The sequence below is a fragment of the Micropterus salmoides genome, unplaced genomic scaffold (assembly GCF_014851395.1).
Source record: "Micropterus salmoides isolate LMB-PRFRI ecotype aquatic unplaced genomic scaffold, ASM1485139v1 Ms_hic_scaffold_21, whole genome shotgun sequence".
In the NCBI taxonomy this organism is placed as follows: Eukaryota; Metazoa; Chordata; class Actinopteri; order Centrarchiformes; family Centrarchidae; genus Micropterus; species Micropterus salmoides.
In genome coordinates, this window is record NW_024041262.1 from 12,110,409 (window position 1) to 12,123,845 (window position 13,437).

The 13,437-nt window shown below is 43.0% G+C and overlaps 1 protein-coding gene across 2 annotated transcripts in view; it reads right to left on the bottom strand.

Annotated features, from left to right (window-relative positions):
• Window positions 1-13,437, bottom strand: part of ntn2 (netrin 2) — a 43,829-nt gene that overhangs the window by 13,118 nt on the left and 17,274 nt on the right. For both annotated transcript variants that reach the window (XM_038736304.1, XM_038736303.1), the window contains exon 3: window positions 4,197-4,385. In XM_038736304.1, the coding sequence (XP_038592232.1) occupies window positions 4,197-4,385 (189 nt within the window). The remainder of the gene's footprint in view (window positions 1-4,196; window positions 4,386-13,437) is intronic.

Sequence of the window (13,437 nt, forward strand, 5' to 3'; positions counted from 1 at the left end):
AGACAGCTGCTAACATGCCACAGTTTCTTCCCACCACTTGATGGAACTGTGAATGTGTTTATTTGCAGCGGACCTTTTTTTGCTGCTACAACAGAGGGGAGCCTGAGGAGCGTACCACCTGTTGACTGGGCAAAGGGAGGGTTTAAATGGCTGAAACTGACCCAAGATTGATCGTGTGTGTCTGGCGGCGGGGTGGGGAGGGATTAACTCCAGCTCAGATCTTCAGAAACACATTTGCCTTTTCCGGCAAGGCCAACCGTTCCATGGGTGTCAAAGTGGCTGTGCTCTGTTTGAAGCTGCGCACAGAGACGTAAATTTGATGCCTCAGCGCCCGTGCAAAATCCCCACCATTTGAGTCATGCAGGCCCAACCAGGAAAATTGAGCTTTGATTACACTTGGTAAGAGTTTCTGACTGACCTAAAGAGAATACACATCTGCATATGGCAGGGTAACATGCAGGGCTGAGTTTTATGTCAGAGGTTGAGAGAACACGGGTCTCCGGACTGGTATGCTTCACATCCATACCCACCCTCATATATCAGCCAGAGCCAGAGCGCCTGCCACTATTACCAGGTACTGCATCATCCAAGGACCATTTGAGAATCTCTGGCATTCCTGGAGTGTGTGGCCTTAGACGTCTTAATGCAAACCAGCTGATTAGTTAATTATTTAACACACTGATATGAAACCCTGATCCATAGAAGGAAGCCTTGTATCGTCTACATAGATAATTATTTTCCATCCTAAACTGAAGAACGAGTAATTGTTTTGAGTTCAACTGAAAAGTAAACAAACTAGTTTTATCAAAATAAAAGATCATATACTGATAATGGATAATTGGATGTGAGGTTTATTCTTGCCTGAGAAATGATGCTCCCAAAGCAAATGTGGGATAAACCCCCGGTTATTTCATCTGTCTGGAGTTGGTCTGTCATGCCTGCCGAGACATGTGGCCATTGTTTCCTGGCGGATCACTCAACAGCACAAGCTATCAACTCATTCCGGTCAGTATGAACAAGATGTGAGTAATGTTAGACATTCTCACTTCCCTTCTAAACAATCATAGGCTGTTAAGACATCAGAGTTTACTGCTGATGTCCACATTGTTCAGTAAACAACCAGCAACTGCCAGGTCTGAATGGGCAGTAAACTGCAGGATGGGGATGGGGGTGGTGGTGTCACTCTCCACCCCCAGCTCTCCTCCTTGAACTGTTTTTCTGAAGTTTTATGTGCAGGGGCTCGGGCCAGTTAAGAAGCAATAAAAACGTCCTCAGAGGTTGATGACTTTTCAAGGCTTTGCGCCTGCAGACGTGACAGGCACTGTGTTGGGATTTGTAGTCCTTTGACAGGCATTTGTTCAGTTTAAACTGATTTGTGTTGCTCTGTGAATATGTGTGCTAAAGTCATTCATGTACACAAATTATTAAATCGAGAGACTGAATGAAGTCATTTGTATGTACAAATTAATATCATACACAAATGATTCATTCAAGCACGCTAATCATTTTTTGAGACATATTAGCATTATTTTAGAATTAGTAATAACACTATGTGAGACTGATAAAGTGAAGGTGTCAACACAGCTCCACTCAGTGTCAGTGACATTTGAGATCTTGATTCTCTGACTTTACTCTGTTCATGGACACAGGTATTGGCTAACCTTGATGCTCATGATATAAAAATGGTGTAATTAACTCTCAAGGTTCACACTTTCATGCTGCTATAAGCCAGGTACTATATTACTAATCTAAAATGACTTTTAGAATTCAATTGCATAACACATTTTTTCTTTTTTATCACAGCAAATATCCCCATGCCCTGCTTCAGAAAGATATTTGAGACATTCGGCCAATGTGGTTTATGTTGGCCAGCGTTTCTTTGCATTTTTAAGGCCATTTATCAATGTTCCTTGTGGTCAACGGATACCAGCTGTACGGCTTGGATTCACATAAAAACCTGTATTTTGAAAACCTCATATACTGCAGCCTGGCCATGTGGTGATTGCCATGTTTCTTTCATTCTGCTGACTGTTTTAATGCTTGTGACAGTGTAAAGGGCTCCTAGAGAGGCTGGTGCCCAGGCATTTCAACTGTAGTGCTGGAATCCTGCAGATTCACTTTGTACTGGGATCTTAGTACTTTACAAAGAAGAGTGTGTGTTTTGTGTACGTGGGAGGTAAGTGCTAGTGGTGATGGAGGAAGGAGAGAGGTGGTTACTCTTCCTCATATACTCCTCAGATCGTGTATAGATACCCATCTACAGAGCAGGTCTTATTAGAAACAGACATGGCCTATTTGTCCTCCCAGAGCCTGCTCTGCCTCCAGCCCTCCCTACTCATGTCTCGCCTTTAGAAAACACCTGAATTTTATTGTTTTAACTCCATGTCAGATGTGACACTCACCCCCCCTTCAGCCATACCACACCTCTGACCTCTCTCTTAACCCTGATACACAGATATAAAACATGGAGGAGAGCAAAAATCAGGGCTGAAAAATAAAAACAGGGGTGCCATGGCAAAAGAAAAATAGAAAGACAAGTTTTAATGGTTTTAATGGCTTGTAGTTAGTCGTGGAGAGAGAAATCCAACGTTAGGGAGGAAAAGGAGATGGTGGTTATAAATAATCATAGGAGCTGGAGAAGATGGAGATGAATAAAAGTGAGCAAGGCCTGAGGTAAAGGAAAATGACAGCTCCTAGAAGGCTGGAATTGCTCTGATCAATCACGGAGCCAGACGCACAGCAAAGGCTTTTCGGACATTAACTTTCATTTCCGTCACATCTGGGGCCTTTGTGAGGGTGGGAAGTAAGCTGTTTACCACCTGATCATTAGACATTGATAAGGACAAATTGTAGTGTCAGGGGGCTCAAGTGTGTGTGAGAGTGTCACACTCCCAGGTACTGCAGGAAATGGAAGATGGGGGAGCAATGTGCACATGGGGACACACATCTCAGGGCAGATCTCCTGCCAGGATTGAGGCAGATCTTGTTCTGTCAGTGTTTTGGTGCGGTAGCAGGTCAAATGACTTAAGTTTGAAGGTATGTGACCAAGTCACTGTGGAGTTTTTGCCATTAGATGATGAATGGCTCAACTTCTCAGCACAACTAATATCATGCAATTTCTAACCTCCTGGTGTTCGGTTACAGCTTGGGTCGGCTGCAGAAGGAAAACTGAGCGGAAGCCAGTAGGAGATTCTCGCCATGAAATTTCAACCAAAAGATCTTCACGGCTATGAGCACTGACAGCTCTCAGCAATGCTGTTTTTTAATGTTCTGGAAGTCCTTCTTTACCTTCATCAGAATCAACAGAATAAAAAACACTCGCTCTCTGCTATTGATTTGAATATTTTCCTGAGTAACAAGTACAGGAAGCTTGTGTTATTTTTGCAGTGAGTCCAACAAGAGGAGAGAAATGCTTCCAGCAAAATATGGAGCTGAAAAATATTCACTGCAAATGTGAAATAATAAAAGGGTAAAATACATGTTTCCATGAGAAATGCCTTGGTCAAGTGATAATATTATGTGGTGTGTGGTATGGAGAAACATTTGGTGGTACGGCCAGAAAAGCTTCGGGTATCGTGTCATTTAGTTTCTCTCTGGAATGGTATGGCAAGTCAAATGTGCTGATATTTTTTATTATAAGTTATCAGGACTTTCAAGTTTCCAATCACAACTTGTTACTACTTTTAAACCTTTTCAGAAATAACATGATTACACAAGTATTAGTAGAGTTAGAACATCTCAATCAGCTTTTGTTTGAACATTTTGTAAACATTTAGCGCAGCATATTGCCAAATGAAAAGTCAAACTGAGCTTAAAGTAATAATCTGTGACATTTTTGTATAAATAAATATTCATCTTGCTACTCTATTACTGATTGATATAACACAAAAGTGATCCTTGTTCATGAAATCTTGCACATTAGTTGCTATAAACATAGAGTGCTTTGGAATTCTTTCCCAGAAATATACTTGTGTTTTATTTTTCTGACAGCAGAAGAAGAACTGGGTAGTGAGTGCTGTACGAGCAGTGATCACCACCATGTATGAATAGACAAAGATACTTTATCAAACTTTATCAACAGAAAATGCACTTATAGTTCCGCTGAGTCCAGAAATCCATTAATACCACCTTGAAAAACAACTATTACAGACAAATAAACTGCACTTGACAGCATTATGTTTGTGTTGGACTCTTACCTTTGCAGGCTCGTCTGTGAGTGATCGTTCTGGCCATGTCTCTGTAAAAGCCCTCCTTGCAGTAGTGGCAGTGGCGGCCCGCAGTGTTGTGGCGGCAGTTCATGCAGACCCCTCCGCTCTTCCTCCCTGACAGCTTATACAGCTCCATGTTGAATCGACAGCGACGGGCATGGAGGTTGCAGTTACACGCTGCAGGGAGGGAAGAGGAAATTTAACATCGTCATTGTGTGATTGCATCAGCAAACTTGAGCGGGATAAATCTAAATGTTTACAGTATCTTCACAGTATATATCCTTATAGATCCCTATAGAGTCTAAATGTAAGTTAGCTTAGACAAAATGTTCAGATGGAGTGCGTATTGCAGTAAAACATATGCTCACTGTAGATCACAAGAGAGCTGGGAGAGATTTTCCAGTAAGGCAGAAGTGAGTGGTTTATAATCTACACTGCGGCTGTGTGCTTGGCTGCTATTCCAGAACTCATCCATCAAAAGTGATATTTGCAGAGCTCATTTTCTCCATTTCATAATTAATGAATTCAACTTCTCTCAGCCCATTAGTTATTAATCACTGGAAAGAGAAGCATTAATTTCACGAATCACTGATGAGTAAAGACTCCTTAGATCTATTAAAAGCGAGACCCATTCAGATAATGGAATGGGCTCAAGCTAACTGTCTTCTAAATGAGGCGAGCCGCAATATATGTGACGTAAAGTGAGGTTATATCTCTTCACAGTTCCACTTGAAATCCAGCTGGTTCCTTTATGTCTCTTCGCCTCACAAGTATTTCCATTGATTCCCCCATATTAGTCCACATTCACTAGCTCTGACATTATTCAAAACTCTGTTCACTCTCTACATGTGGGGTTTGCATTTGAGTAGCCTAATGAAAAACCTTCCCTTCTTGTTTGTGTCACAGAGTTTGATCCAGAGCCTCTGCTGGTTAAATCAGAATCAGACCTGGGACCTGAAGACTTGGCCTTGGCTTCAAAGACAACTGCTGAAGAGCTTAGCTCCAGTTCAAAGTTGTCCTCAAATAAATTAGAAATGGTAAACAACAGCAGAGCTGTTTGACCAAAAATGTCAACAGTCATGGCAAAAGAGGATTATTAGGGGATCACAACAGAAGGTGATATTTATTAACTTGAATATGGTGGGAGTGTGTTTGAGAAAAATACACTAACAATCACTGTTTAGAGTAGAAGAAGACACAACAATAGGGAATAAGAAAAGACAGACTGACTGAAGGACTGGGAGGCTTTTATGTTTTGTGCGCAAGAAAGTTACAGGCGAGTAGACAGTTAAAGAAATATATTTAAAACAAATATTGAAAAGAATATCAAAAATATTGATCTAAATATTTTAATTGCTAACTTTATTTGATTGATATTGCTCAGAATGCTCCTTCACTGTGTCATCCAATGCACTCAGTGTCTGTGAGAGAGAGCATCTGTAACATGTTAAGGGGCCAATATATTCTTGTCAGATGGTCAAATAGCTTTGGACCACGGACACAGATTGTGTGTGAGACTATTTATTGGCCGGGTGCAATCACTTTCTAAAGTCTTGCCATAACCGTGAGTTTCTTAACTTTGGACAGAGCCAGGCTAGCTGTTCTCCCTGTTTCAAGACTTTATGCTAAGCTAAGCTAACTGGCTGCTGGCTGTTGCTTCATTCATTCATTTACCTACAGACATGCAAGTGGTATTGATCTTATCATCAAACTCTTGTGAATAAGCATATTTCTCAACCATTATTTAAAACCAATCCTACAACTCTCCTTATATCTTGGTGATATTTGTGTGAGGACATTCACATATTTTTATTTGGGTAACATTAAAGTACTTTCACAAGTTACAGAATAACTGACTTAACAGTCAGCAGAAATTGTAACATAAAAATAAATTTACTAGTCATTTTAAGAACTTTCTTTCCTCATCGTCACTAGACACATACATTGCTGCTGCAGCCAAGGTCAGTTCTGCAGTTACACTGAGCTCAATGATCTGTGCAATGTTAGATGAGCTCTTGGCAGCTGATCATAAATGAAATGTTACTGACACTGGTGGCTCGTTCACTAGAGGACAAGCACTTGAATACATATCTGAAGTAATAAGTACTAAGTGAGCAATGAACAATATGACTCTCCATCCACACTGGAAGGGAAGCCTGGCACCAGGTTGGGAAAGAGGCCCAGTTTTCCCTGGTTGCAGACCCTGAAAAAAAAGGGGGGAGCACATTCCCAGACTGTTTCCCAATTCCATCTGGTTATTATGCAGCCCAATTTGTACGGAATTCTGCAGTTAATGAAATGTTGTTTCATGTATGGATCCATATTAAGGCAGTGATGTTTGTGTTCAGACACTGCTGGCTCTTTTGGTGCGCTCTCATGAACTTAAGCGCAGATTGACCTTTGAGCCTAGAGAAAGATCTAAAGGAAACATGTACACAGTTTTAAGACAGCATGTCAGTGTAGGACACTGAGGGAAGCTTGCAAATAAAGCTTTTTCACTGTTTTAGCAGGAAAAAAACAGCAAATTGATGACATATTGACTATGTAAATGGTTCACTCTCTGTGTGCTGCGCCTGTATCTAGTGTTCCTGTCCAACTTCTTCTGAGGGAATGTGACAAAAAACACACCAGCTCCGGTGAGTGGCAAGAATGGGGACTGTGATTATGATCAAGCGTCTCAAAGACACACACAGCTGTGGGCACTTGTGACCATTAACACCTTGTAGCAGAACATGAAAGCGATGGATCATATTTTCTCCCTAGCTGAAGCACCGACGGCCCTCTTATGGCATCTTCTCAATTTACTGCTGCTGCAACAAGATCGGCCAACAAAGTCTGAGGTAAGAGAGGATATGTTCTAGTGTGGAAAATGTAAAGAAAGCTCCAGAATTGAACCTTTAAATGATTTAGCATGTGTAGCAGTGATGGCTGGGAATGGCTTTAACAACAGCCAGGTTTTTTTGTGACGGACAGAATGACAGAATTAGTGTCTCGCAGGAACAGTTATTTAGGATCTGACTTACAAAAAAGAAAAACATGAATGAAATGTGATGTAAGGTTAATGACTGAAGAAAAAAGCACTGAAGGCCTCAAGTAGGTGTTTTTATGTATACCTGTGTGTGTGTGTGTTTTCTATAGTGTACATGCTGTGTGCAGTTAATTTCAGCATGGAGCTGCAGCTGCCCAAGGATCCTAGAATGTTTATAGGTTTGTTTTGAAGTTCTTGCCCGCACATACACACCCCGACACCCCACCTCCACCCCACCTCCACCCCAAACACTCCACCCCCACCACCGCAGCACCCCCCTTCACCCAAATTAGGCTCAGCGGGGATAACTGAACACTGTTGAAGGCCATTTTTCAATTCATTAACACATCAAAGCCTCACTAGTGCACCGCAAAAACACTCACTAATTCTTATTCTTATGGAGAATAAAAGACACATTTGGGCAAAGAGAGGAGTTCAGTGGGTGGTGAAAAGTTAACAAAGAAATGGTGATCCTCCAGTGAACGCGGCTCCTTTATGGGCCAGTGTCCAATGCAAGGATGTGTAAATCTGGTTCCACGTGTTGTCGTGGAAATAAAAACAACAAACACAAGCTACAGGCTTGGCGGAAAGAGGAATTCAGAGACAAAATAAAGAAGGACGATGGAGGGAGAGGAGCAAGAAACCGCTAGGAAAATATTAGAGTAAAGAATAGTTGCACAACTTTAAAATTAACAGCGCCAGATCCAAATTCTGGTGGAATAACTGTCTTGTTTTTTATCTGATATCTTTCTCATCACAGGTTGCACACATCTCAGTTTGTGATCTCGGTGGTGCTTATTCTTTACATAGAGAAAAAAATTGGTTATGTCAGGAGAGGTAGATTGACAGAAGAACACCACACTTTTCTATTTTAGCTTTCATAGCAGGTGCCTCAACAAGTAAATGTGCTCTGAACAAGCTCACAGACCGGTCTGTCAAGTGTGGTATGACAAATTGGCCTGTAAAGACTGCGCTCAACAAATAAAATGCAAGTGTGTTTGTGGAGTGCACCGCCTCTCTGTTCCCCTCCATATGTCAGGGATAAATCTAACCTCATTTTTCCTTCAGCTCGACCAAAGCCAAGCCGGTAAGCACAGCCAATTGATTTTGGATGCCTGTGGAAAACCCAAATCCCATGGCTAAAATTGGTCCTTGAAAACTGGAGGACGGCTCTCCCACCACCACCTCTCCTCCGCTTGGCCCAGGCTGTGGTCCAGACCTGCTGCAGCTCCCCTCGGGTGCCCAACAGGCTCTGCTATATGGGCTCCTGCCATCGTGTGTGTGTGTGTGCCGGTGTGTATGGCCTGTGTCTGTGTGTTTGGGCTGAGTTCCGCCTGGCTGCTCTAGCCACCTGCTCAGGGCACTGGGGGTAACACCCGGTTAATTAGCTCCTCATTAGAGCCAAGGCAGTGTACAGTGTGGACAAACACACACATTTATGCACCCCCACACACCAGAGACACTGCTTCGAGAGGTAGTAACAGCCAACAATACGATAAGAATCAAGTAACACAATATACAAAAAAAGTCTAACAGAAGTGAAACTTAAACAGATGTAAACACCGCTGGGTCTGTAGACTCTAATGAGCTGTGGACAACAAGCTGAGACAAAGATTTAAGATCTCTAAGCTGAGGACTAACAGGAAACTACAACTCCTGCAGCCCTGCTGTGTGCGTTACATGGACCTCACTATGATGTGTGCAGGACCTTCTACCTCTTTGTAAGAAAGCCATTCTAGCTCCACTTGCTTTTTCCTTCTCTTCTTCCGCTCAGACATATCTTTCACTTCAAGCTTTAACACCACATTGCAGCCCTCCCCTCCCACCACTGGTTTCTGCGGTTAGCCTCACGTCGTGGGCTTAAGAGCCGGCTCTTGGGAGCTCTTTTGAACTGAGAGTCCCCTTAATTCCTCTCCCACCCCTCCACGAAGCCTCTCTCTCTCTCCCTCCCTCGCACTCCCCACTTACGTTCACGAGACCCCATCTCAAATACTCTCACTGGTTGCCTTCCCCAAACCTTTCTCTTGACCATCCTTTCCTCCATCTCCCCTTTCTCTCTCTGGATGGCATCAGGCAGGGAAAGATTTTAACGAGATGAGGCTGGAGGGTTGCCAGGTTGGGGAGCCTAGTGTCAGTGGAGAGTTGAGTCCTTAGCTCTGTTCCTCCCTCAGGTCCACTTCACTTCCCCACATCTAAACATTGTTATCTCTGTCCCGCCTTTGCCTTCACTCTCTGTCTGTCTCGGTTGCTCCTGCAGTCCTGAGTACAGGGGCAAAAGTAGATGACTGTTGTGCAATCAAATTACCATGGTGAATCAGTGAAACCGAGGTAAATGTACTTTTGCCATGATTGTTGGCATACACAACCGTGAGGTCCACTCTGGGGGGATGCATGCGATGCCTGGGATGGTTCAGAAATAGAAAGTGACAGATGGAGCCTACTGTGTAAATTCACCACTGTGGCCAGAGATGATAGTAGAAATGGTGAGGGAAAATCAAATGTTTATGTTTTTCCCTGATCAGGTTGTCACGGAGGCTTGTATGTGAATGCACAGAAAGCAAAAGAGTCACTGGTGGATGACGGGTGACCCAGAATTGAGCAGTAAAATCACAGGTCGAATGTTAAGCTGAGGAAGAAGAAGAAGCTGCTGCTGGTGAAATCCACTGCAACAACCACCATGTTGTTTTGTTGTTTTGAAGGGTTGATCAGTAAAAGGAAAATGTGAATCATACATTGTGGCCTTCGCAGTTACCAGATCTCAATGAACACCTATGTGAGACTTTGACCCAACATGTCAGACAGTACACCAGGTATATTCATCCCTTTAACAGAGTTCCAGAGACTTGGAGAATCTATTGCAAAGAGCACTGAAGCTATTCTGGCAGCTCATTGTGGCTGAGCACCTTACTAATATGCTTTATGTTTAAAAAAAGTAATTGATGTAGCTGAAGGAGAGAGTTCAAGACTTTTAGTCCCTGGTGTGGGTTAGCTCCAAAAAACTGGATCCTTCAATTCGTATTATGCAATTCAATAGGATATTTCATTAGACCCTCCCTGCCTGGTAAATGCCATTCTCTTTTTACTTTGGAGTATGTTGATGTTGAATCCGTGGATTAAGAAACAGAATTGGGTTGGCTGCCCCCAGTAGAGCTGGTCCATAAGGATATCATCATGGAGTGAAGGATGGACTGCTCCACATTTACACATTTGTTCACACTCACATCAGACCTGTCGATTCACATACAGCGACAGTCAGCCATACATATGACTTCAAACACAGTGACAGCGACTGTTCAGTAAGATAGCCTATGTCAAATGGAGCCGTACGATTTCCAGGCACTCATTGTTAACAAACAGACATATATTTTTGCGTAACAGCCTCTGAATCTTGCTGCCACCACCAACACCGGCCGGCAGCCAACAACCACATATTGTCAGGCAATAGAGCACAGAGGCCTGCAACAGCATAACAAGAGGCAAACTGTTACCAAAACACAAAGAATTCACTGAGAGATGAAAAGGGCTGATTACAGCAAAAAGAGAAATAGATACATGAAATTAACAAAAGAGGTAGCAGACAGGAAAATGTCCAGGTAGAGAGTTAATCTTTGACAAGAGTCAGTTACACAAGGATAGAGAGGAAGAGAGTGTCGGCGGTGATGGGCACCTCAGGAGGTGATTGCTACCATCTGTGGGGGAGAGCCGATGGGGGCCTGGGAGAGCAGGATGGTTACGCAGCTCTCGCAGCTACACCAGTTTGCTTTGGCACAGGGATGAAACACTAAATTGCACTACCAGATTTCATGTGGCTCTAACACATGCACAAATGCTAGGAGATGCGTATGCACACGCACGCACACAAACTTGGCCTCATGCAGCCACAGAGCATTTCCCAAGGATCCAGCATTTTAACCCAGCTAACATTAACACTGTTATTTGACACTTTGCTGTCCTTAACATTTGTTTCACCATGTCCCCTGCTTGCCAGAGAGCCTTTATGGGTGGCTTCACAGAACGAGAAAGGCATCAGTCCTTTGTGGGTTGGCCAAGGACCAAAGTTGCAATACTGACAAAGGGAATAAAAGCAAAGAGCAAAGCTACAGAACAAACCAATCATACTGACCAAAGCATGTTGTCTCAGCCATGTAAAGGTAGTTACTTTTGCTTTAAGCCCCTAAACACACACTCACATACACACACCACCAAAACAAAATTAACACACCTCATGTTTGTTGGCCTCACTGTGCCCCCCCCCCCCCCCCCCCCCCCCCAAGAGGCATCATTTCATAGGGCTGTTGATTATAAAACAACATTCCAGGGCTGTGTGATTATTTGGAAGCACACAAGATTTCTTTTTCAAAATCACTTTCTCTGGCTGAGTAACCCCCACTTCAACACATACACAAACATCTCCTTCTCATTTGTGTGTCGCACTTTAAGTAATTGAAGTGTTGGTTCCCCCGTTAGCCTCCAGCGACAGGCAGTGGAGGCGGGAGGGTTGGAAGGGTATTTAAGTCAATAAGGCAAAGTAGGAACATGGCACATACATGAAGTATACAGCTCTGGCTTTTTTCATCATTAGCCGTCTATATTTGGCATCTCTCTGAGCTTCATACCATTTTGCCATCTAGGGACAGACAGCAAAATTTCAGCTGGCCACGGAGGACAATTTTAGGCTGCTCAGGGTTCAATGGGGAAATCTAGTGAGGTTAACTTTGCTTTACACAAGAACAAACAACTTTGTGTAACAAGAACAAAACCACACAAATGCTATGCAAAAACTATAAAATGTGGCGTTGCTCATGTTATCCAAATCATACAAACTCACAAACTGTGGCATGGTTTCATGTGTTCATGTGTTTAAGAATGAGGTCATTTTTCAATCACCGTGCCTAAGAAATGTCTTAACGAATTTGTCCTACAACTGGAACATGGGCTTTGACCTCTGCTTGCCCTTGCAATGAGATGGGGGGGGGGGTGAAGGCCTATTTTGAAATTCTAATCAGCATCAAATAACCATCTGCCCCATGTCGGTGAGGAAAACGAACAGTGCGAGAAAGACAGAAATAAAAAGGAGAGAGTTTGTGCTTCTGTGGTCTTCAGAGTTTCCACAGTTCTGTACAGATCTGAGGGCTTATTCTGAGCATGTGTTCCTGGCTGGCCTCTTCCTCTGACACACACAGTCACATGTGCGCACGCGCACACACACATACACACACCTCTGCTGGATCACACTGCTCTCCCTAAGAAACCCATCTGTCAAATTTCCCCTAATTCTAGCTAATAGTTTCTAAAAAACAGAGGCTGGGCACACCTAAATCCCCCACAAAAGATTTTGTGACAAGGCTTGAAAATTCAATATCTGTCTTTTCTGTTTCTCCTTCTGCTATAAAATTCACATTTTAATGCAACTGCTCATTCATTAGTGTGGCAGGCATGATCTAATAACATCTGTTATATAACAGGTAATAACTTTTTTAGAGGTAATAACTAATTTGTGGGAACTTCCTCCAGGTGATGACATGGACTGATGTATAATGAGAGTCTACAGTGAATACTTATTTGGTTGATTGATTTAATTTCATAGGAAACTCATCTTGTGCAAAACAGAATATATATCGCTCATTCCCCACTGGACTCAATATGTCAAAATTTCCATTCATCCATCGTCAACCGCTTGTCCTGCGTACAGGGTCACGGGATGTCAAAATTTTCTTTTAAAAATATTCAACACCACACCCAACCCCAGCTCACCTGCATTTCTGGCAAATCAGCTGAAATAGCAATTCAAACAGCCTCCATGTGACCTTTATTTAATGCTATGAATGCATACCAGTGTGCCTGGCACAACACTGGGAGCAGACCTAGCTTGGCTGGTCCATTAAGGATGGATGGTGTCTGGCCCTGGGATCGTAGTGTCCCAGAGCAGTACTCTGGACTTCCTGCAGGCTGAGTCCAAGTGAGGGAAAGGAAGCGCTGGAGAGACGAACAGCTTGGTGCTGCAGCAAAAACATGGCCAAGATGGCTGCAGAGCTCCTACACCACCATAAATTATCATCTCCTCAGGATGTCACGTTGTCGTTGACTCCACGAGAGGTCTCCTCATCTTATACAGTGACTTTGGCAGACTCTATTATAGCATGATACACCGTCTAACATTTTCAAGCCAACATGAAGCATTTACATTACAGCATTGACCAT